General features: G+C 44.0%; 1 protein-coding gene across 1 annotated transcript; it reads right to left on the bottom strand.

The window, feature by feature from the left end:
- Nucleotides 1-985: 985 nt before the first annotated feature.
- PLIN1 (perilipin 1) lies at nucleotides 986-19,675 on the bottom strand. The gene is made up of 9 exons (XM_033167766.1): nucleotides 19,557-19,675; nucleotides 18,510-18,573; nucleotides 17,523-17,727; nucleotides 15,331-15,413; nucleotides 13,267-13,519; nucleotides 9,649-9,803; nucleotides 6,335-6,478; nucleotides 3,750-3,995; nucleotides 986-2,526 (listed from the first exon to the last, which is right to left on the bottom strand). The coding sequence occupies exons 2-9, from the start codon at nucleotides 18,552-18,554 to the stop codon at nucleotides 2,122-2,124; spliced, it is 1,536 nt and encodes a 511-aa protein (XP_033023657.1). The 5' UTR covers nucleotides 18,555-18,573; nucleotides 19,557-19,675; the 3' UTR covers nucleotides 986-2,121.
- Between the last annotated feature and the right edge of the window lie 1,326 nt (nucleotides 19,676-21,001).

The following is a 21,001-nucleotide window of genomic DNA, read 5'->3' as shown; positions in this document are numbered from 1 at the left end:
GGGAAGAAATGGAGCTGGATGGTGGGTTTCTGGCTTATTGCAAAGATTTAAAAGCTGCTTTTTAGGGCAACGAGCCTCCAAAGGTGGCTTCCACCATGCAGTCATAAAACCCAGAGCAACCCAGACCCAGCAAAAAGTATTAACTCACTCCCACACCGCCCTCGACAACACCAGAAAAGCAGCCCTCATGGAAACCTGTCCCAAGCAGCCTCAGCACATTTCAACCCGATCAAGCCTTCAAAACCTTCCAGGCGGCTGAAACCTAGCAGGAAGATCCCCACCGCTCCTCCTGGTCTCCAGGGGGAGCCTCGCTCTCTGCCCAGCTGGCTGGGCCGGGCAGGGGCGTAGGGAGCAATGCTTCTGGTTTCTGGAATTCACTCGAGGGGAGAGTGCTCCTGCAGTGGCATAGGAAGGGGCGTGAGGTGGGTGAGGGAATTATTTTTTGTTACCCCGCTCAATGATGACACCCAGGGTGGACCACATACCCCACACTCCCTTTCTATGCCACCGCTCCAGAGCACAGGACCTGGGCCAAGTTACAAGAAAGGAGATTCTGACTAAACATCAGGAAGAACTTTCTGACAATAAGAGCTGCTTGACAGTGGAACAGAATAAGAGAACAAGAAGAACATACGTTTAGAGAAGATTGGAAAACGTTTATTGAATACATGGGAAATAACTGTGTACAGCTGAAAACGCTGGCAGCATTATGATAAATTCAACAGTGTAAATAAGTTATGATGGATGTAATAATGGAATGCTGAATGGTATAGTTTCTGTAAAATATGCAGGGATTTATGATACGTAAAATGAATCATGGAAAGAGAAGAAGGGAAGTCATTGATATTTTAAGAATGTAAAAATGAGTACTTTAAATTGTAAAACAGAAAATTCTCTCTCTCTCTCTCTCTCTCTCTCTCTCTCTCTCTCTCTCTCTCTCTCCTTTTAGCCGCTCTGATGGAGTAGTGAAATGCTTAAAAGGGAATAATGTGTAGCAAATTATTTTATTTATGGAAAGTAGATAAAAGCTTCCCAATATAAAATAACTGTTCATATTATACATTTCTGACACTAACAATTCATACACTAAAAACACACAGACACATGATGGTGGGGTTTTAGATGCTCAAAGGAGGCATGTTTGCTGGCCAGGGATAGCTCAGTCTGGTAGAGAATGAGGCTCTTAATCTCAGGGTTGTAGCTTCGAGCCCCACATTGGGCAAAATATCCCTGCATTGCAGGGGGTTGAACTAGATGACCCTTGTGGTCCCTTCCAACTCTACAATTCTACGGTTCTATGTTTCTGTCAGCTAAGAGGAAATCACAGATTTGCCATTCGTTCTTTAAAGCCCCAAATGGGAATGTAAGTAGCCCAACCAAGTTAGGAAGGTTGTCTTTAGCTATGGTTCTTAAGGTCAAAAAAGGCATTATGTTAAGCATGTCAATCCATTTGGCAGGGCTGAGGAATCTGTGGCCCTCCAATGTTCATCATTCATGACCACTGACTGTACTAGCTGGGGCTGATGAAACTTGGCGTCCAACTCAAGAGGGTAGGAATGGGGAGAAATTAAATTCAGTTCGCATTTAAAGGTGAACCTGCCTTATTCACAACACGTGAGCCAAAACTAAGCCGTCCCTTGAGATATGAACATCTGCAAACTTTGCTGTGTTGTTCTCCAGCCAATTAGAGCGTTCAAAAAATGCATGTGCTTGGGTAAAGTGTACCTAGACATGCATATGTTAGTGAAATTATCTTACAAAAATGCATTATACTTGAGGAAATTCCTTGGCAAAAATATTAGGCAAAAATCATGCATTTGTTAGGAAAAATTAGCACTGAAATGCCGATTAATTTTCACAAGGTGTTTTTTTTTTAAAAAAAGAAAAATTGCAAACTAATATGGAACTGAAGACTGGACTCCCCTAAAAAAAGGTCAACAAATTTGGTCCCCCCCCCCCCGTGACAATGGGTAGATTCCTGCCAGTTGTTTTATACTGGGAGTAGATTGCAGTCTCTAGGGAGTTGGACGTGCCTGTTAAACAGCTTGCAAAGCCAACAAGGGCAGTAGACTCAAGAGACTGAACAAGATATTAAGCAGAGGGTTTGGGCCTCTAATTGGCTTAGTCTTTCTTGAAGGTGGTGCTGTGGAGGCTTGTATGAGCCCTGGTGTACACAACCTGCGAACTGGGGCGGCATAGCCCTTCGCTCAATCTCCTGCTGCCGGCCCAATCCTTGTAAGGGGAGAAGGCAGATTTGCGGGATCCTGCACACTCAGCTTCAAAGGCTGCGCTCCGATGTTGGGAGGGGGCTGGCTGAGGAGGAAGGGGCCCATCAAGATTGAGGAAGGAGAGGGGATGGTGACCTCGACTAGACCGCCGAACTCCTAGGAGCTGATACGCGAGCCCCCTCTCCTCCTCCTCATCATCTGGGCTCACAGGCTGGGTACCTTCCTGGTCTTGACTTGACTCAGAATTAGCTATGGGCACGCTTGCAGTCTCCTCTTGTTTCGCCGAGATCTTTGGAAGCTAAACCAGGGGTGGGAGAGAGTGGATATGGAAAGAGAGAGAGAAAGAGAGAGAGGTGTGAATTTTGGATGGGTAAACCCAGACCCTATAATTTTTCAGAAAATTCCTCCCAACTCAACCTTTGGAGATTGGTTTCTGCAGGGTGGGCTCAAGCACTCACGACAGAACTTTGCACAAACATTCTCACAATACTGGGGCGCACTACTGATGCCACTGACAGGTGTGGCCTCTGAGCAGGAGTGGGGAAGTGTGGCCCTCCAGATTTTGGTGGACTACAGCTCCCATCATCCTAGACCACTGGCCACGGGAACTGGAATCCAACAAGATACGTAGGGCTACAGGTTCCCCACTGCTGCCTTAGAGATTTCTGCAAAGGCTGCAGCCTGCACAGATATAGGCCACATCCTACAGTCTTCAACTTTTGGCATTGTGATGCATGTGCATGACCATTGCACCTGCATGAGCAGTGCCTTTCTACCCAGTATGTCCCTGGCCCTAAGGGAGGGTGTCAGCGGTGTGGGAAAGACCCATTCAATGAGCTACATCCAGGTGGTTGTGGTATTTACATCCACATAGGGTAGAATCACAGGAAAGCTGGGCACACAGGGAAAAGACCTAAGGCAACCAGCAAGTCTGTATCTGTGTGTATTTGTGTTTGTGAGAGAGATGGGTAGAGAATGGTGACTATGTCAATTTCAGTTTCTCGGTTCTTTCAATTCAGTTCTCCACATTCCCACATCAGTCTGCATTTTTTAAACAAACAGAAGTCCTCATGAGAATTCATCAGCATTTTTGCACAAATATCTCCCAAAGACAATTTTTTGTACGCAATTTTGCCTAGTATACACATTTTGGCAAAGCAATTTTCCCTGATATGTTTTTGTACGTATAATATACGTCATTGCTGTATGCTATAGATGGACTTATCTGCATTTTTGTACCTATTACCTGGCTGGAGAGCTGCACTGCAACATTCGGAGGGTTGCAAATTTCAAATGATGGTTGTGTTTTGGGAAAATGCCAGTTAGATGTAGGTCCCCCTTGAAATGTGAAATGAATCGGATCCCCCCCTCTCCATTCCAAATGCCAAGCTAGTTTGTGCACAGGCAAATGGTTCACGAAGATTCAAGCTGCAGCACACCCCATTCCAATTAATGCAGATCCGAACTCCAAATATGCCCACCACTCCACCTCTTATCCCTCAGGAGGGAGATGTGACTTACAGGTACATAGTAGGAGAATGTTCCCAGCAGGTTGTTTGTGATATTATGAAAGGTATCTATCAACAGGTCCACTTTGTCCCCTGCCTCAGACATGGCCCTCTGTGGGGAGACCTGCAGAAGCTGCCCAGCCGCATTCCAGACAGTAACAGGGGCATCCTTCACCCTTGAGGCGATGGAGAAGCATGACGTCTGCAGGTTCTGAGACACACTGCCCACCAAGCTCTGTGCCTCGACTTGCTTTGTTGTCTAGAAGCAGAAAATAAAGCCAAGGATCTTGGTTGAGCAAGCACGACTTTCCTGTATGAGTACCCATGACTACATCAGCACCATTCTGATGTAGCGGTTTCATAACACTTTAATATAATAATAATAATAATAATAATAATAATAATAATAATAATAATAATAATAATAATAATAATAATAATAATTTATTTATACACCACCCATCTGGCTGGGTCTCCCCAGCCACTCTGGGTGGCTCCCAACAGAATATTAAAAACACAATAAAACATCAAACATTAAAAACTTCCCTAAACAGGGCTGCCTTCAGATGTCTTCTAAAAGTTAGATAGTTGTTTATTTGCTTGACATCTACTGAGGCGGCCGTCCTCTGCCTGGTTCTCTGTAGCCTCACTTCTCCCAGTTAGGGAACAACCAGAAGGCTTTCAGAGCTGGACTTCAGTGTCTGAGCTGTACGATGGGGGTGGAGATGCTCCTTCAGGTATACTGGGCTGAGGCTGTTTAGGGCTTTAAAGGTCAGCACCAACAATTTGAATTGTGCTCGGAAACATACTGGGAGCCAATGTAGGTCTTTCAGGACCAGTGTTATGTGGTCTCGGTGACCACTCCCAGTCACCAGTCTAGCTGCTGCATACTGGATTAGTTGTAGTTTCCGGGTCACCAGTTCTCCATAGAATCCTGGGAACTGTAGTTTGTTAAGGGTGCTAAGCATTATTAGGTCTAGGTTGTGGAGCAATAGGACCAGAAGCAGGGTGAGCCATGTGTGAATCTGAGAATATCTTGGATCTGATGGATCCCAAACTCTACTGTAACCCCAGAAAGGATGAAAAACTAGTGTCAACGGGACCCAGTTAGTATCAATGAGGATTTAAACTTTTTTTTAAAAGGCTGAACCAGGTCAGGTGTGCAACAAATAAAAGTATCCCCCTCACCAACCTTTTGCCCTGGCTGGTGTGATCTCACAGGCTTTAGGGGGAGTGATGGCTTCTCTCCCACAGAATCCCTCCCCCCACTAGGGATGGACAATTCTGACAATTTCAATTTCCCTCAGTTTCACATTTTCCCAATATTAGATTTCTGCAGTAATTTGAAAATGCTCCAGCATTTTAGTGCAAATTTCTCTTAACATACACATTTCTTAATTCTGTTTTGAGTAATATGCACCATTTTTTCAAGCATCTTTTCCTGCTACGATGCATTCTTGTATGCTGTTTCCATTAACCTATGCATTTTTACACATGTTTCCCCTCAATATGTGCATTTTTGTACATGTTGGTTGGTTGGCAAACTGAATTGCAGAATTCGGAGCAGTACAAATTTTAAAGCATAACTGTGTGTCAGCTCACATACTGGGTTTGCAGAAGGGTGAATTAGGTAGTTTTTCATTAAAATGCAAACAAAAATAAAATCACATTTCTCCCACATCCCTACCATTCTGCTCCCAATACACAGTAGCACATTCAATTTTCTCTGGGTAAACATGTCAAACCAGAGCTCCATCAATTTAGGACAATGGAAAAATTGTAAATTTAAAGTTTTCCTGAAAGCCCCCACTACTGAACAGAGGTCATAATAGTAACAACATCTGAATTTCCAGGGTCTTTGATATAATCAAAGACCCTGTGCTTGGCTTTTTAATGCCATGCCCCCTTGGGAAAAAGCTCCCGCCTTTTCCTTCCCCTGGCTGTTTGGATAGAGGATGAATTTCCTGTGGAAATTTGGCCTCTGGTTTGACTCCCCCAGTTGCATCCAATGGAGGGAAAAAGCAAAATGCCCAGCTACCTCAAATCACGAAACAGCTGGATTCAACAGGTTAATACCATTTATTTACATGCCAAAGCTAATCTCCTAAAAAGCTAACTCTGCTTCTCCAGTGCAGAACAGTGGATATCATTTTAAGTTTTCTCTGTGAACATGGGAGTTTGAAAGATTTGGAAAGCTATTCCTCTTTTGCATAAAACTAAAAACTACTTTTCTTTGTTCCTGAGGTTTTCTTTTAAAGCAAGATGATAGTCTTGGTGGGGAGTAATTATTCTACGCAAGGGTGCAAGGATCTGTTCATTTCCGTTCTCTAAGTTTCTCGTTTTTCCAACATTGAATTCAATCCACCACATTTCTGCAGCGTTTTGTGCTTAAAAACAACCCCCATGAAAACTCATCAGCATTTTAGTGCAAATTTATCTTAAACACATTTTTCTATGCAGTTTCCTATAGGCCTACCTGGACATGGCAGGGATTGAACCTGGGACCTTCGGCGTGCAAAGGATGGTTTCTGTCACTGATCTATGTTCTACACACACACCACACACATGGTCCAAGAATAATGGTTTCAAAAGTTGTACCTTTCTCGCAGTGTCATCTTTCTTGGTTTCTTCCTCTTTCTTTGGCACCTTCTGAACCTTCTTGCTTAGCCAGCCGGTTTCTGCACTCTGAACACCAATGATGATCTTCAGGACCTTCTTTGAGCTCTGCCGGGCCAAGACAACCTGCACAGAAGGAGATGGTGAAGGGTCTATGCGTTTCCAGGTCCAAATAAGGCATGCGGATTAAAATTAATTGAACGTGGGTGAGAAATGATTTTTTTTGTCACTTTGGGCACATCAAAGTACAAATTTCAAAGGGTCAGTGATTTCTATGTATTGGTGTAAGTGCAGAAATCATAGAATCATAGAATTGTAGAGTTGGAAGGGACCACAAGGGTCATTTAATCCAACCCTCTTCAATGAAGGAAACTTGCCCAAACGTGAGACTCAAACCCATGACCCTGAGACTTAGTCTCATGCTCTACCAGCTGAGCTATCCCTGGCTGGCAGACATGCCTCATTCAAGCATCTAGAACCCCATCATCAAGATCAGGTGTCTCTCTGTGTTTCAACTGTCTATAAATTGTTAGCGTCAGAAATGTATAAATTGAATATGAAGTTATTTTTATATTTGAAAGCTTTTTATGTACTCATAATGAACACTTTCCATGAATAAAGTAATTTGCTACACATTATTCCCCTTTATACATTTCACTACCCCACCAGAGCAGCTAAAAGGAGTTCTTCCCCACCTCCCAGTATGACTCATGCTACAGGAAAAGGTTGGTGGTTAAGTACTGTATCTTATGTAGGAATACAATACACCTCACCTTAATGGGGAAAACTTGCACCCAGGTGACCAATGTTTTTGTGAACTTCAAGATCCCTCCTGCTCTCCCTTCTTAGATTTCTTTATTTTTTAACCCAGTTTAGCTTGGGCAGCCCTTCAAACAGAAGACTCCTAAAAATATCCAGACCTTCAAACAGAGGAGTGTCCTCTGTAAAGCAGGTCATGTGGCCGCTCTACTTTATCTTCTCATCAACCTTGTAAAGTAGATTAGGCTAAGAGATAGCAAATTACCTAATTCCAGCGATTTTTTTTTCTGGGGGTACGCAGGGCTACGCATACCCCTAAACAAGAAACTAAAAATGTTAAAAAAATTAGTTTCTCCTCTAGCACGGTGAATCATCCATTCCGTTGCTACCCTGTGTTGGATTGTAAAACTTGGCCAGATAATCCTCCTTTAACCTTTGGTGAAACAGAAATAATGAACTGGTGCAACAGATTTGGACTTTCTAAGGGGTTTTCGAGAGTACTTTTCAGAAAAGAAGATTCCACCATCTCTTATGCCTCTTTTAGACGCAATCAAGAACATCCCAATTTCAACAAGTGAGTGTGAACGTGGCTTCTCTCAGATGAATTTAATACTGACTCCAACAAGAGCTTCATTGCATTTGAACCCTGTAGCCAACTTAAATGTTTATAAAACTGGTAGGCCCTCCTTTGAGTTTGTTTAAGCCTTCAAGTGTATGTAAATTCATGGTTTTTGAAAGGACGACATCTGGCGACGGACACCAACAGCAAGCGGAGGAATCGGGAAGATGTTAGTGCACACAACCTAATAATAATAATAATAATAATAATAATAATAATAATAATAATAATAATAATAATTTATTTGTACCCCGCCCATCTGGCTGGGTCTCCCCAGCCACTCTGGGCGGTTTCCACCAAACATTAAAATACATTAAAATACATTTAATGTACATGCCAATGTGGAAGTTACTGCGAGCTGGCAGCTGTGTAATATGAGGTAATGTATGTTCTTTGTACTTTTGTCCATTTGCTGTATTTATTTTTCCCAATTTGAACTATAAAATGGTGGTTTTCTTGAGTCAAAATGAGAGCACCATTTTGGTAAACTTTTTTTTTTTTAAGAAAAAAAACCACTGCCTAAGCCCATCAACTGAGTGTGGCAGAGGGGCAATTTGAACCCGGGTTTCCCTCTCTGCAGTCCTAGTCCAACACCCTATACTACTACACCACACTAGCTCTCAAGAGTGAAAAGACTCTTAAGAGTGCTTAGTAGCTTCCTCCAGAAGCTGCACATGCAAATCCCAGCTCAAGGGAACCACAACATGTTCTACTTAATCTTGGGCACCCAAGACATCTCTCTATATTGGGACTGGAGCCAGGAGGACCCAATCCTTGGGAGATATACATGGGGAGTAGGGGGAAAGAAGGTCTTGGGAGGGGAAGTAGCTATGTGATGGTTCCCAGGCACAAACTCAACAGGATGTTGGAAAGGAGGTACCAAGGGGGATAATTTGCGTGTCTTCCTCCTCCTCCTCCCGTGCTCCCATGACTCCACCAGGGAGAGTTCATGGCTTTAGGGAGGATGTTAATCAAAGTCATGAATCAATACAGAGCCAGTTAAAAATAAACCAGCCTTTTCATCTTCATTTGTGAACCTAGTGCCCGGAGATAAAGTCTTTACCAGAGATCAGAACCCCACACTAAAAGGAAACACAGGAAACTATTATATAATCCTAAAAATAAATTAGGAACAGAGTTAGGAATTGGCTTACTTAGGAACGTAGGTTCTCTATGCAGGCCAATAGTGTAGTGTAATGGTTAGAGCAAGGGTGGAGAACCTAAGGCCCAGGGTCCTCAGGCCTCTCTATCAGGCCCTCGGAATCTCCTGATGTCACTATTGACAGTAAGCATCTCCAAAAGAGACCAAGGACGAAACTATGACTTTTTGAACTGTGTGTGGACGGGTTATTGTTTTTGTTTGTTATTATGTTGCATATTTTTGTATTCTGATATTGTAAACCACCCTGTGATACTAGGATGAAGAGCAGTGGAAGAAGAAGAAGAAGAAGAAGAAGAAGAAGAAGAAGAAGAAGAAGAAGAAGAAGAAGAAGAAGTAGTTCTGAGTGCTTAAAGTTCCACACATTACATGCACCAGATGGGCTTCGTGGCATTTCTGTTTACTTCTTGTTTGTTTACTTTATTTTTTTAGTTTCCAGTCCTCATGAGCACAGTGACAGCATTAAGAATCGAGAAGGAAATATGGTCGAAAGAAACAAAGGCATTACGATTTTTACAACTGTGTCCTGACGATGGCTCATTTGATTTTGGGCAGGGAATTCAAACGGTCCTAGAACAGTGGGAGCCATGGGGAGAGTTATTATGAGTGATGCTTAAAATAGAAAATTAATGTTTAGTTAAGCCCTAAATTAAACTATTACATGCTAAGCCCTAAATTAAACTTTTACGTGCTAATCCAGTACTTGGTACAACAGCCACACTCATTTTAGCCAAGAGAATTCCAGGCAGAGACACTTACCAGACCTGGGATACATGTTGCCAAATCCTGCCCTTTGTCTCTTACGTGCTGAATGTTTTGGGTGGTCTTTTTGTATGCACGGTGGAAAGCAGTAGCAGCTAAGGATTTTATTCTTCCAAAGGTGCTTGACTCACACCTCCCTGGAGGCTTGGGCCCTAGAGAAGAAAAATGTGGGGAGATGAGAAAATACATGCAATCAAGGAGCAAGAGAGGATATTAGACAAAGATATTAGACAAAGAGGTTAAATGCCTCTGCACTTTCTAAGATATCAGAGCATCCCTACTAATAAACGGGGACCCAGGTGGCGCTGTGGTCTAAACCACTGAGCCTCTTGGGCTTGCCGATCAGAAGGTTGGCGGTTCGAAACCCCGAGATGGTGAGCTCCCGTTGCTCGGTCCCAGCTCATGCCAACCTAGCAGTTCGAAAGCACACCAGTGCAAGTAGATAAATAGGTACCGCTGTGGCAGGAAGGTAAATGGCGTTTCCATGCACTCCGGTTTCCGTCATGGTCTTCCGTGGTGCCAGAAGCGGTTTAGTCATGCTGGCCACATGACCCAGAAAGCTGTCTGTGGACAAACGCCAGCTCCCTCGGCCTGAAACAAGATGAGCGCCACACCCCATAGCAACCTTTGACTGGACTTAACCGTCCAGGGGTTCTTTACCTTTACCTACTAATAAACAGGCCAGGTTATAGGCAGCTGATGAGTAGCAGACTCACATTCTCTTTTTAGTTCCATCTTTATAAATATAAGTAAGATCATCTCTCCTCTTTCTGCTTCAATTTTCTTTCAAGTAGCTGACTCAGGCCTGCCTTCTCAAAAATTAAATAGAATGGCAAGACAGTTTGGTGTGAGTATAAGCTACACCTTACACTTCCACAGTAGCTGTCAAAGGTGAGTTTTAAAGTAAGGTTAAAGAAATTTTTAGGCTGCAATCCTACACACGCTTTCCTGGGAATAAGTCCTATTGAACTTGAAAGAATTGAAGATAGACGTGCATAAGGTTGCATAGTTTACCAATCCATCAAACTAAGTTTTAATGAACTGATCAATGAATATCTGAAGAAGTATCTGAAGAAGTGTGCATGCACACGAAAGCTCATACCAAGAACAAACACAGTTGGTCTCTAAGGTGCAACTGAAAAGAATTTTCTATTTTGTTTCGACTATGGCACCTGTAACTGATCAATGAATGACATCTGCATAATCTTACCCATTCATTAATCCCCCCAGCTTTTTAGGGCAGTTCACATAAAAACTGGCATCGGACATACACTCTCATTCCCCCCTGGCTCCCTTTGGAAAACCTGTTTATTGCACAAAGCTTCCATGGAGGTTAGAACATGTCCGTTCTTTATTGAGCATCCATCTTTATTTGTTTGTTTGGAAGTTCTACATCTTTCCGTCAACCAATTGTTTATCTCACACTTTTTTGTGCATTTTCCAGTCGCTTTCCTTACTGCAAAAAGTCTTGTTGGGTGTTGTCAAAAGTGGATTTGTTGTGGCAGAGCACCAGAGTATTGTTTCAGAAAGTGTGAATTTAGGTAGGTTCACCATTAAATGTGAATGGGATCAAATTTATTCCGCACCCTTACTGTCACCCACAGTTTTAAAAACAACTTGTAAGGTTCGCGTGATGGTGCTTCATGAGTAACGGAGCAAGAGCCCAAACAGTCTTTTGCAGTTTTATTGTGCAAACTATTTACAGTGCAGAGCTACAAAAAGCATGTCTGACTCAGTCGCTGGCAGAATCTGGGAGTGGCCCCTTCCCCAGCATAAGGGTTTTGGCACCCCAAATCTCCTCCTACCCTCCTTGCGTTTCACCCCTCTGCGCAATTGGGGTGCTGGAAACACCTGACCAGCCGAGCGAGGCTCTTTGCAGCACCCCCAAGCCCTCTCCTCTCCCGGCTGGCCCCTTCCCCTTCCTCCCCACTGGAGGTGTGGCTGCTCTTCGGGCTGGAAGAGGTGTGGCTGCTCAATTGGCATCGGGGCTCTCTGTATGCTAACGGACCCTCCATTCCCCTCAGCAGGCCAGGAGGCAGTTCCCTGACACAACTCATGTTAAAAATAATTAATATTTTAGATAACATGCTGCTGGTTAATCATGAATGTCTTTTTTGGGGTGTCCATTTATAAGGGATTGTCTTGAAACCAATGATGTCCTTGTACTGGCAGAAAGGTTCCTTTGATTCTGTGGAGGGTTCCATCAGTGGAACAGGGAGGGCAGCTATTTTTCCCGATTCACCCTCCCCTCTACAGAAGTATGCCAACTCCAATGATGCCCTGAAGGGTAAACTCCTCCTCTCTGGAGCAAGTTGGAGGAAAGCGGGGTGATTGGGGGTGGTGAATATGCCAACATTGCCTGCCTTCTCCATTCTGCTGATAGAAGGTTCCACTAGATCAAAGACCCTTCCATCATCCAAGTGATAACACTGGATACAACTCCCAGTTTTTAATTAGTTTAAGGGTTTAACCCAGTCTTAATGACTTGCTGCTAAGCAGGAAAAAAAATGGTGCTTGTAATTTCAGCTAACAATTCTCTGTCTGAATGGCCATTTTACCTCAGTTTTTTTAATTATTAATTTCAGATGGGACATGTTAAGCAATATGAGTTTCTGTTAAAAATAAATAATTAACTGTGGTTTGAATCCAAATAGTTCCATGAAGTACCCCCAGAGTACTGGAAACAGAAGCACCTCCAGTGCCACCTTGTGGAAATTACTGAATTCCCATATGCAATACATAGTAGGAAAGGGCTGTAGCCCTTTGATAAGAGCATCTGCTTTGCACGCAGAAGGTCTCCGGTTCAATCCCTGACATCTACAGGTAGGGCTGGGAGAGAGCCCTGCCTGAACCCCTAGTGAAAGTCGTTGCAAGCTAGGTGAACTTTCTTAACAGTAGAAATCAGTTTTCTTTGTTTTTATTTGGGGATTGGTAACATTGGGGAAGATAGCTGGACAATCCACCACAAATTCACCACCTCCGTTTTTGCAACAACAGGGCTGCTTTGTCCTCTTTTGGCATATCTGCGACCTAACACCAGCTAGGGTTGCCACATGTCCGCTTTTTTCTAGTACACCTCCTCTTTTTCAGGGGCATGTAAAATGAGAATCATCCTAGCGACCCATAGTTAAAAGTAGAAGTTGGCAAATGCGTCCTCTTTTTTGCTCTTCAAAATAGAGCAACCCTACGACCCATCCACAAAATCAGGTACCAGTGGTACCTCGGGTTACAAACACCTCGGGTTACAGACTCCGCTAACCCGGAAGTAGTACCTCGGGTTAAGAACTTTACCTCAGGATGAGAACAGAAATCACGCACTGGCGGCGTGGTGGCAGCGGGAGGCCCCATTAGCTAAAGTGGTACCCCAGGTTAAGAACAGTTTCAGGTTAAGAACGGACTTCTGGAACGAATTAAGTTTGTAACCAGAGGTACCACTGTAATGGTACTAAGCAGCGCTGGATTTAGAGAGGTGTAGACAGTTTCCCCACACAGAGCGTCAAGCCGACGGGGTTGCAAGACTGAGAAGATCTCTAATTGAGAAGATCTCAAATTTTGGCCTGGTACAGAGTGATATATTATGAAAGATTACCAAAGTCAGTCCCTGTACTAACTAACCTGACTCATGCTCGGTTTTTGGTAGGAAGAAATCCACGAGCTTCTCCAGTTTGTCAATGGCTGCATCTACTCCAGCTTCAGCCAGCTGGCTCACTCGACTGGTCCTGGCATACTCTGCTGCGTCCCTTATGCTACTCTTGGGCTGCTTGCAGCTTTTGGCACCCAGTCCCATGACTCGGTCCAAGGTGTGCATAACTGAGCGCATAGCACTTTGCATGTAAGTTACGATGGAGTCCTTCAGATCAGATGTAACCTAAAGCGGAAGGAGATGACAGAGAAGAAGATTATTATTTTACTTATTTAAAAGGGTGCTTACCTGTCTGTCACTATAATGCTCCAAGGCAAGTTACAACAACATAATGTACACTGTTATGAAATGAAATAAAACTATTACAGTTATAAAGGTAAAACACAAAACTCTTATAATGGCCAAAACACAACAGAATAGATTCAACTAAAGAAGTGCGTCCCAGATCTACACACATGCAAGATGAAAACAAAGAGAGAATTAGTACAGAAATGACAAGTAAGGATTTACGGGGGAGAGGCAAGGAGCCGGGAGACCTCATTTGTTTTTGCTTTTGCTGTATGAGGGAATCAGATATTGCTAAGTATACAAGTAGACTAGACAGCTGAGGGAGAAGTAGAAAGAATTAAATTGGAAAATGTGAAAATTCAAGGTGAGATATGAGGGCTGAAATGTGAATTGGAATTGTGTTGTTGTTCAGTCATGTCCGACTCTTCATGACCCCATGGACCAGAGCACTCCAGGCACGCCTATCTTTCACTGCCTCCCGCAGTTTGGCCAAACTCATGCTAGTCGCTTCGAGAACACTGTCCAACCATCTCATCCTCTGTCGTCCCCTTCTCCTTGTGCGCTCCATCTTTCCCAACATCAGGGCCTTTTCTAGGGAGTCTTCTCTTCTCATGAGGTGGCCAAAGTACTGGAGCCTCAACTTCAGGATCTGTCCTTCCAGTGAGCACTCAGGGCTGATTTCTTTAAGGATGGATAAGTTTGATCTTTTTGCAGTCCATGGGCCTCTCAAGAGTCTCCTCCAGCACCATAATTCAAAAGGAATTATAAAGCAGTAAATAGGAAATTATAGGGACAGAAATACCTATAATGTATAGAAACTTATTCATGTATGCAATTACAGTGGCAAGACTCTGGGGTTGCAGCACTCATCTCACGTTACTGGCCAAGGGAGCTGGTGTACAGCTTCCGGGTCATGTAGCCAGCATGACAAAGCCGCTTCTGGCGAAGCAGAGCAGCGCACGGAAATGCTGTTTACCTTCCCGCCAGAGCGGTACCTATTTATCTACTTGCACTTTGACGTGCTTTCGAACTGCTAGGTGGGCAGGAGGCAAGAATGTTACTTGCCCCCAAATGGAAAGAAGCAGAAGTCCCAGCAAAGGAAGAATGGATACAAAAACTTACCGGAATAAGAAGAAATCAAGATAACATTTTTTATATATACAAAAGAATGGAAATTGTTTATTGAATATTTACAGATAAATTATAAACAGATAAAAAATGGCAGGATTATTGTAATAACCTGCAGTTTTATAAGAGTATATATTTAAAGAAGATGAATAAATGAGTAAATTAAGTTATTTTGGATATGCAGAAGATATTAAAAACAAATTTAAGGAACTGCAGAAAGGGGGGGAAGTCAAGTTTTGAAATGTCAAAATGATTGTAAAGTTAGTGAAATGTATAAAATTAATGAAATGTATACACTTGAAAAGTATAAACAAACAAACAAAAATGGGAAAAAGCAGTAAATAGGGGGAGTAGGGACACATCTAGGAAGAAGAACGGGAAGTCATCTCATTTGGGGAAAAAATGTAGTAAATTTGATGTAATTTGGTATTGATTGGTTAAAATTTGGAGAACGAATAAAAACTATTTGGCAAAAGAAGAAGTGGGTCCTGCATAACGAAATATCTTAACTGCCAAAGGCTGGGCAAAGAGGTGTATCTTAACAACATTAGAATGAGCTGGCTTTCTACATTTTTACCTAGTCTTTAGGGCTCATCAAACAAAGCAGTCTCAAAACTTACTTTCTCCACTGGCTGGTTGAGGGCAGGAATCTTCTGCTCCAAATGGTCCAGACCTCGACAAGTCAGGATGTTGGCTGCTGCAACTGAATCAAAGAGCATTCAGATACTAACACAGTTCTAGGGAAGAGCCAGGGGAGAAGGAGCCTGCTGTAAATTGGTTGATTCAGTCAGTCCATGCACAACACACACTTCACCAGTGTACCTTTGATGGCAGGAGATAATTAACGATCTCCACACAAGCCAAATTCTGAGTCCAACATCCAAATTCTCCATCTCTGCATCATACTCTCTAACATTTCTCCAATGAATATAGGGACATCCCATTCCATAAAGATAATTTTACTGTTTCTACCCCACACATCTTACTGGCTTGCCCCAGCTACTCTGGGCAGCTCCCAAGATATATAAAAACGTGAAAAAAACTTTAAACATTTTAAAATACCTTCTCTTTACAGGATTGCCTTGACCATAGCTGTCAACCTTTCCCTTTTTTTGTGGGAGGGTTGACAGCTATGTACTGGTATATAGCAGTGGGGAACAGCAGGGAGGGTTGACAGCTATGCTTGAGACGGCTCGGGAGTTGAATAACTCCATAGCCTTCAACATTTCTCCAATGAAAATAGGGACGTCCTAAGAAAAAGTGGGACATCCGAGGATCAAATCAGAAACTGGGATAGCTTCTCTAAATCAGGGACGTCCCAGGAAAATAAGAACACTTGGAGGCTCTGCTGTATACTGTGAACAGGAGACATTTGTTTGACCCGGGTGCCTGGGTATAATTGTTATATCCCATACTTGCATGTTAAAGTCAAAAGCGCTAGCCAGGTGTGTGTGTGTGTGTGTGTGTGTGTGTGTGTGTTGTGGCGGGATGGGGACCCTGCACACAATTCCTCACTCCCTGGGTCTTCCCTCCACATCCTCGGAGCTATATAAGAAGTGCTTTTTTCTGGGGGGGACGCAGAGGTATGCATACCCCTAAACATTTTGTGAATCTTTGTTCCTGTACTTTTGTCCATTTATTGTATTTATTTTCCCTGATTTGAACAATAAAATGGTGATTTTATTGAGTCAAAATGAGGGTACCTATATATATATATATGCACTGTATATAAGAAACATGTGGCAGAGAAGCCATCTTTGCCTTACCATGTGTTTTACTGGTTCATATATAAAGCAAGGTGGCAGGGGAAGATCTAATTTTATAATGAAAAGAAGGGAGTGAAAAACACAATCCTTCTGTTCTGCTGCCTGACCTTCCATGACACATTTCCCCCCAAAGCATTTCAATTATAGCTGAGCTGACAGAGCTGGCCCTATCATTAGGTACAGAGAGGCGAATGGCTCGGGCTGCTGATTTTGGGAGTCATGGAAGGAGAGAAATGTTTATTTCATTTATCGTGTGTGTGTGTGTGTGTGTGTGTTTTAGTGTCAGACATGTGGAGAGGTGCCTGTGGGACATTTTCCCTCAAAGGAAACTTAGCTGAAACTTATGCACCTTGATTTGAGCAGATGTTTGTCTGCGCACATGTGTATCACTGCTGCTCTGACCCAGGCAGTAAAATTTGTGGACCTGCTGCCCTTAGTTACAGTGGAGGAAGCCACTCCCTCACCACTGTGGAAGCTGAATTCAACTGCCATTCCTGTCGGTTTCTGTCATGGTGCCATATTTTCCTTTCCCTGGCCTTGTCATGGAACGGTGAACCCACACAGGATTTTGTGGTCCCAGTATCTGCCTGAGAGTGTATGGGGCCAATTCAGGCCAGGAATTTAAAAAAAAAAATGCACTTGTTTCCTTTGTGTCAATTCCAGCCCTCAAACAATACAGCATTTACAGTACATCAGGGGTGGGGAACACTTTTCTGCCTGAGGGCCAAATTCCCTCCAGGGTAACCTTCCGAGGGCCGCATGCTGGTGGTGGAAAAGGCCGGAAGCAAAAATGGGTGTCGATGTGAATGTAAATTTCAGCTTTGTACAATAGGGCTAGTTTCTACGCCCAGTCATACACTCCTCTCCATCCTCTACCCAACCAAACATGAGGTGTTAGAAACATTCAAGGCCAAATCACAGCCAGGCAAGAAGCGTCAGGGTGCAAAGCTGGGTGTGTGGCTGAGGGAGAGTTCCGGGGGCCAGATAGAGATGCCTTGAGGGCCACATTTGCCCCCCAGGCCAAAGAACCCCCACTCTTGACTTACGTTGAGGTTCCAGCTTCTTTACCACAGGCTTCACGCTCAATGCAGCTATGGAGCTGGCATTCTGGAGGCCTCGCTCATAAGCCCCACACACTGACGCCATCAGGGGATGAGCTTCTTTGGTGACGGAATACGCCTTCTGGAGGTTGCTGCATGCTGAATTGACCACCGGTAGGTGCAAGACCCTCTGCAATGCGTTATTATTTCCCTGTTGGGGAAGGAAGGTAAGGGACTAAGACTGGGAAGGATCCAGGTTCAATTCCTCACACACTCACCCTGGCCTACCTCGCAGGGTGGTTGTGAAGCAGCCATATACGCTGGCCTTGAGTTCCTCGGAGGAAAGGCAGTACGGTAAATACCGTATTGGCCTGAATATAAGCCTCACTCCCCCCCCCCCAAATTCCAACCGTGAAAAGTTAAAGTGCGGCTTATATTCACAATCTTACAGTATGCAGCCAGGGGTGCGGGGCAAACAGTGCCAGAGGGCAACCGCCCCATGCATAGTCCCCTGTCCTCTCCCCCAAGGCCGGGAAGGGAGAGAGCAAGGAAGGGGAAAAACCGTCAGCAACACAGCACGGCTCCCTGCCCCCTGCCCAGTATGCAGCCAGGAGCAGTGAGGAAGGGAGCAGCTTATATTCGGGTATTTTTTCTTTTTCTTTTTCTCCCCCCCCTCCAATTTTAAAGGTGCAGCTTATATTTGGGTGCGGCTTATATTCAGGCCAATACGGTAAACTGAATGAATGAAGGTTGAGGGGAGCAAACCCTGCAAGGGCAGTTTAGGAACAATTGCCCCACATGTGACTGGAGCTTTGTCACGGTGTGAGGCCAGCAGCAACATTTGTGCAAGCCGCTTCAATCATTCTGCAGACTTTGAAAGTTCAAGGTCGCTTCTGAAGGAGGAGCCTGTGTTTCAAAATGCATTGAGCCGTCATAAATCCTGTTACTTTAGGGAACAAGTTTCTCCGTCTTGATTTCTGCCCACGCACTTACCTTAGGGGTTCCGTTCTGCATTACCTGCTTGCTTTTGGCTGCCATCCTTGCATTAGCCTGTAAACTAAAGTGCAGAGAACAAATTAATCCGCAGCGCAAAGGCAAGAGATTCTTCCTGTGTGGTTTCTTGGGAAGCCCTCAGAAGAGTCTAAGCTTGTACAATCCTGGAACTTCAACCCTGACACTGGAAAAGCAGCTTTGGGTGCCAAGACTCTATAAGGAAAACAGCTGTCTTGGGGATCTTTGCATATAATTACACATGCAATAAACGTGCAATTATCCCTCAAATAATGTGGGAAGCACAGTTTATTTTTTTTCTCATGCTCTCTAGTACTCATTACATTTGCATTCAGAAATTTAAAGACGCAGTTACTCCCTGTTAATAGAATCAAAAGCAGCCCTTGGGGAGGGACAGGTTTGTTCATTTCTTTAAAACAAACAAACAAACAAACAAATCTTTATTTATTTCCAATATACAACAATTACAAAATACATGCATTTTAATTCTACCTGAATATATGCATTTTTTGCACCCATTGCTTGCACTGCAAAATACAGAGCAGTGAGAACATTTAAGGACAGCTGTGTTTCACTTTGCATGTTTTTTCAGTAAATGAAATGCGATGCAAAGCAAATGTGAAGTTTGGGGGGGGAATTATCACCCGTTCCTGCTCACAATTTTTGCCTCCTTCCCGAATTTTGGTACATTTAACACTTCCTTTCTTTTCTTTTTTAACCACTAAGTGCTGAATGTGTGACAGGCTAAGCTCTGAAACATCTCCCCCCCCCCTGGAATATCTAAATAAAAAGATGCATCTGAGCATAAGAAGGTAAGACGATTCTGCTGGATCAGACCACAGGCGTATACAGTCCAGTATTGTGTTCTCATAGTGGACGACCAGATGCCTAAGGGCAGCCTGAAAAGATTGCAGCCATAATCTACATTGCGTAGAGTGGCTCGAGGAAGGAGTCTCCAGAAGTCACATATACCGGCATCTCCACCATATAGGTGTATTTTTGCAATAACTATATTAGAATGGTACTCACCGGCTTCACAAGTCAAACTGCCTTTAGCAAGGTGCCAGGAGTGGAGAACGTGCAGCAGTGCTGTCTCAACTCTGACAGAGACAAGTCTTACCCCAGACAGTAATGCAAGCAAGCCCCACCTTCCAGCTAATAGGGTCAGGGGTCTTGCCAAGTTGCTGTGGAAATTGGGCAAAAGAGCTTCCTTGGATCCCATAAAACACAGGCGGATGTCCGAAACATTGCCCAACTGTGATCTTCAAATGGCCAAATCTGCAAGAGGCAAATCACACATCCAAAAGGACAAATTATATCCCCTTGGGTCAGAGTCTCCAGATCTTCAGAAAGCACCTAAACCTTTAAAAAATAATAATCCAGGTGCTTTCAGGGGGTGCACTGCCAGTTCCCCTTCTGGGTTATCTTTTCTGTCTCCAGCTTCCTTGCTTAAAAAGTGCTCAGGTTAATGTGTACATTTTTGGTTACATTCCATAAGCACCTGAAGCTCAAATTGCATTCTAATTGTGCCTTGTAATATATCAACGACTGACAGTGTGATTATGAATATACCTAGGAGCAGTAAGAGCTGAATTATATTGCTGCTGTTGAGCACAGGGGTGGCCTATGCATAAGGCAAGGTGAAGCCATTTGCTTCAGGCGGCGGATCTGAGCCCTGTTCCTGCTGTTGCGCTGCCAGCCCTGCTGGGGATTTGTCCAGACCAGGCATAGGCAAACTCAGCCCTCCAGGTGTTTTGGGACTACAATTCCCATCATACCTGACCACTGGTCCTGTTAGCTAGGGGTGATGGGAGTTGTAGTCCCAAAACATCGGGGGGGGGGCGAGTTTGCCTAGGCCTGGTCCAAACCACCAACACAGCCTCGTTGCCTTCACCGCTGCAGCTACGCCCCTGCGGCTGCATTGTGGCAGCCACGCAGGTGAAGGTACAGTAGTGGTGATAGTTCTGGCAGCAGCTCAGGCACTGCAGTGGTAGCAGAGAGGATACCCAGATCTACAGGTAGGGGGCAAAATATCTCAGGGCCAGGCCTGGTTGAGCACACCCTAGTTGCAAGAAGTTCCTGGGGCAATGAATTCTGGAATCTGGTTTCCTTTGCCCTAGAGAGTTACATTCATCTTTGGGGTAATATTTTATTCATTTACAAATAACAAGCACAGCATAAGTGGAAGTAGACTGCCAGTAGGCTACTCCTATAGCCAGAAGATCCACAGCCCCAAATAAATATCCACCAAGACTACACCCTTCTCATGACTCTTCCCTCTCTTTCAGAGTCTGTTCCAAACTGCAAACAATTCTTCATGCACACACCTGCCCTCCAACTTTTAACTATGTGGGTGTTACCTTCCACACCATTAGATGCAGGAGTAACCAATGGGGTGCCCTTCAGGTATTGTTGGGACTCCAATACCCAGCAGCCCCAGCCAGCATGGCCAATGAACAGGGATAATGTACATG

Source organism: Lacerta agilis, chromosome 13 (assembly GCF_009819535.1).
Source record: "Lacerta agilis isolate rLacAgi1 chromosome 13, rLacAgi1.pri, whole genome shotgun sequence".
NCBI classification, from domain to species: Eukaryota; Metazoa; Chordata; class Lepidosauria; order Squamata; family Lacertidae; genus Lacerta; species Lacerta agilis.
This window is presented reverse-complemented; position numbering and strand designations above follow the sequence as displayed.

Bases quoted from the DNA above. Each gene is read 5' to 3' on its own strand.
- PLIN1 (XM_033167766.1), bottom strand. From the start codon at position 18,554: ATGGCAGCCAAAAGCAAGCAGGTAATGCAGAACGGAACCCCTAAG. The intron at 13,520-15,330 runs GTAAGTTTTGAG...CTTCCGCTTTAG, and splicing joins TCAACCAGCCAGTGGAGAAA to GTTACATCTGATCTGAAGGA. The intron at 2,527-3,749 runs GTAAGTCACATC...CCCCTGGTTTAG, and splicing joins CATTCTCCTACTATGTACCT to CTTCCAAAGATCTCGGCGAA.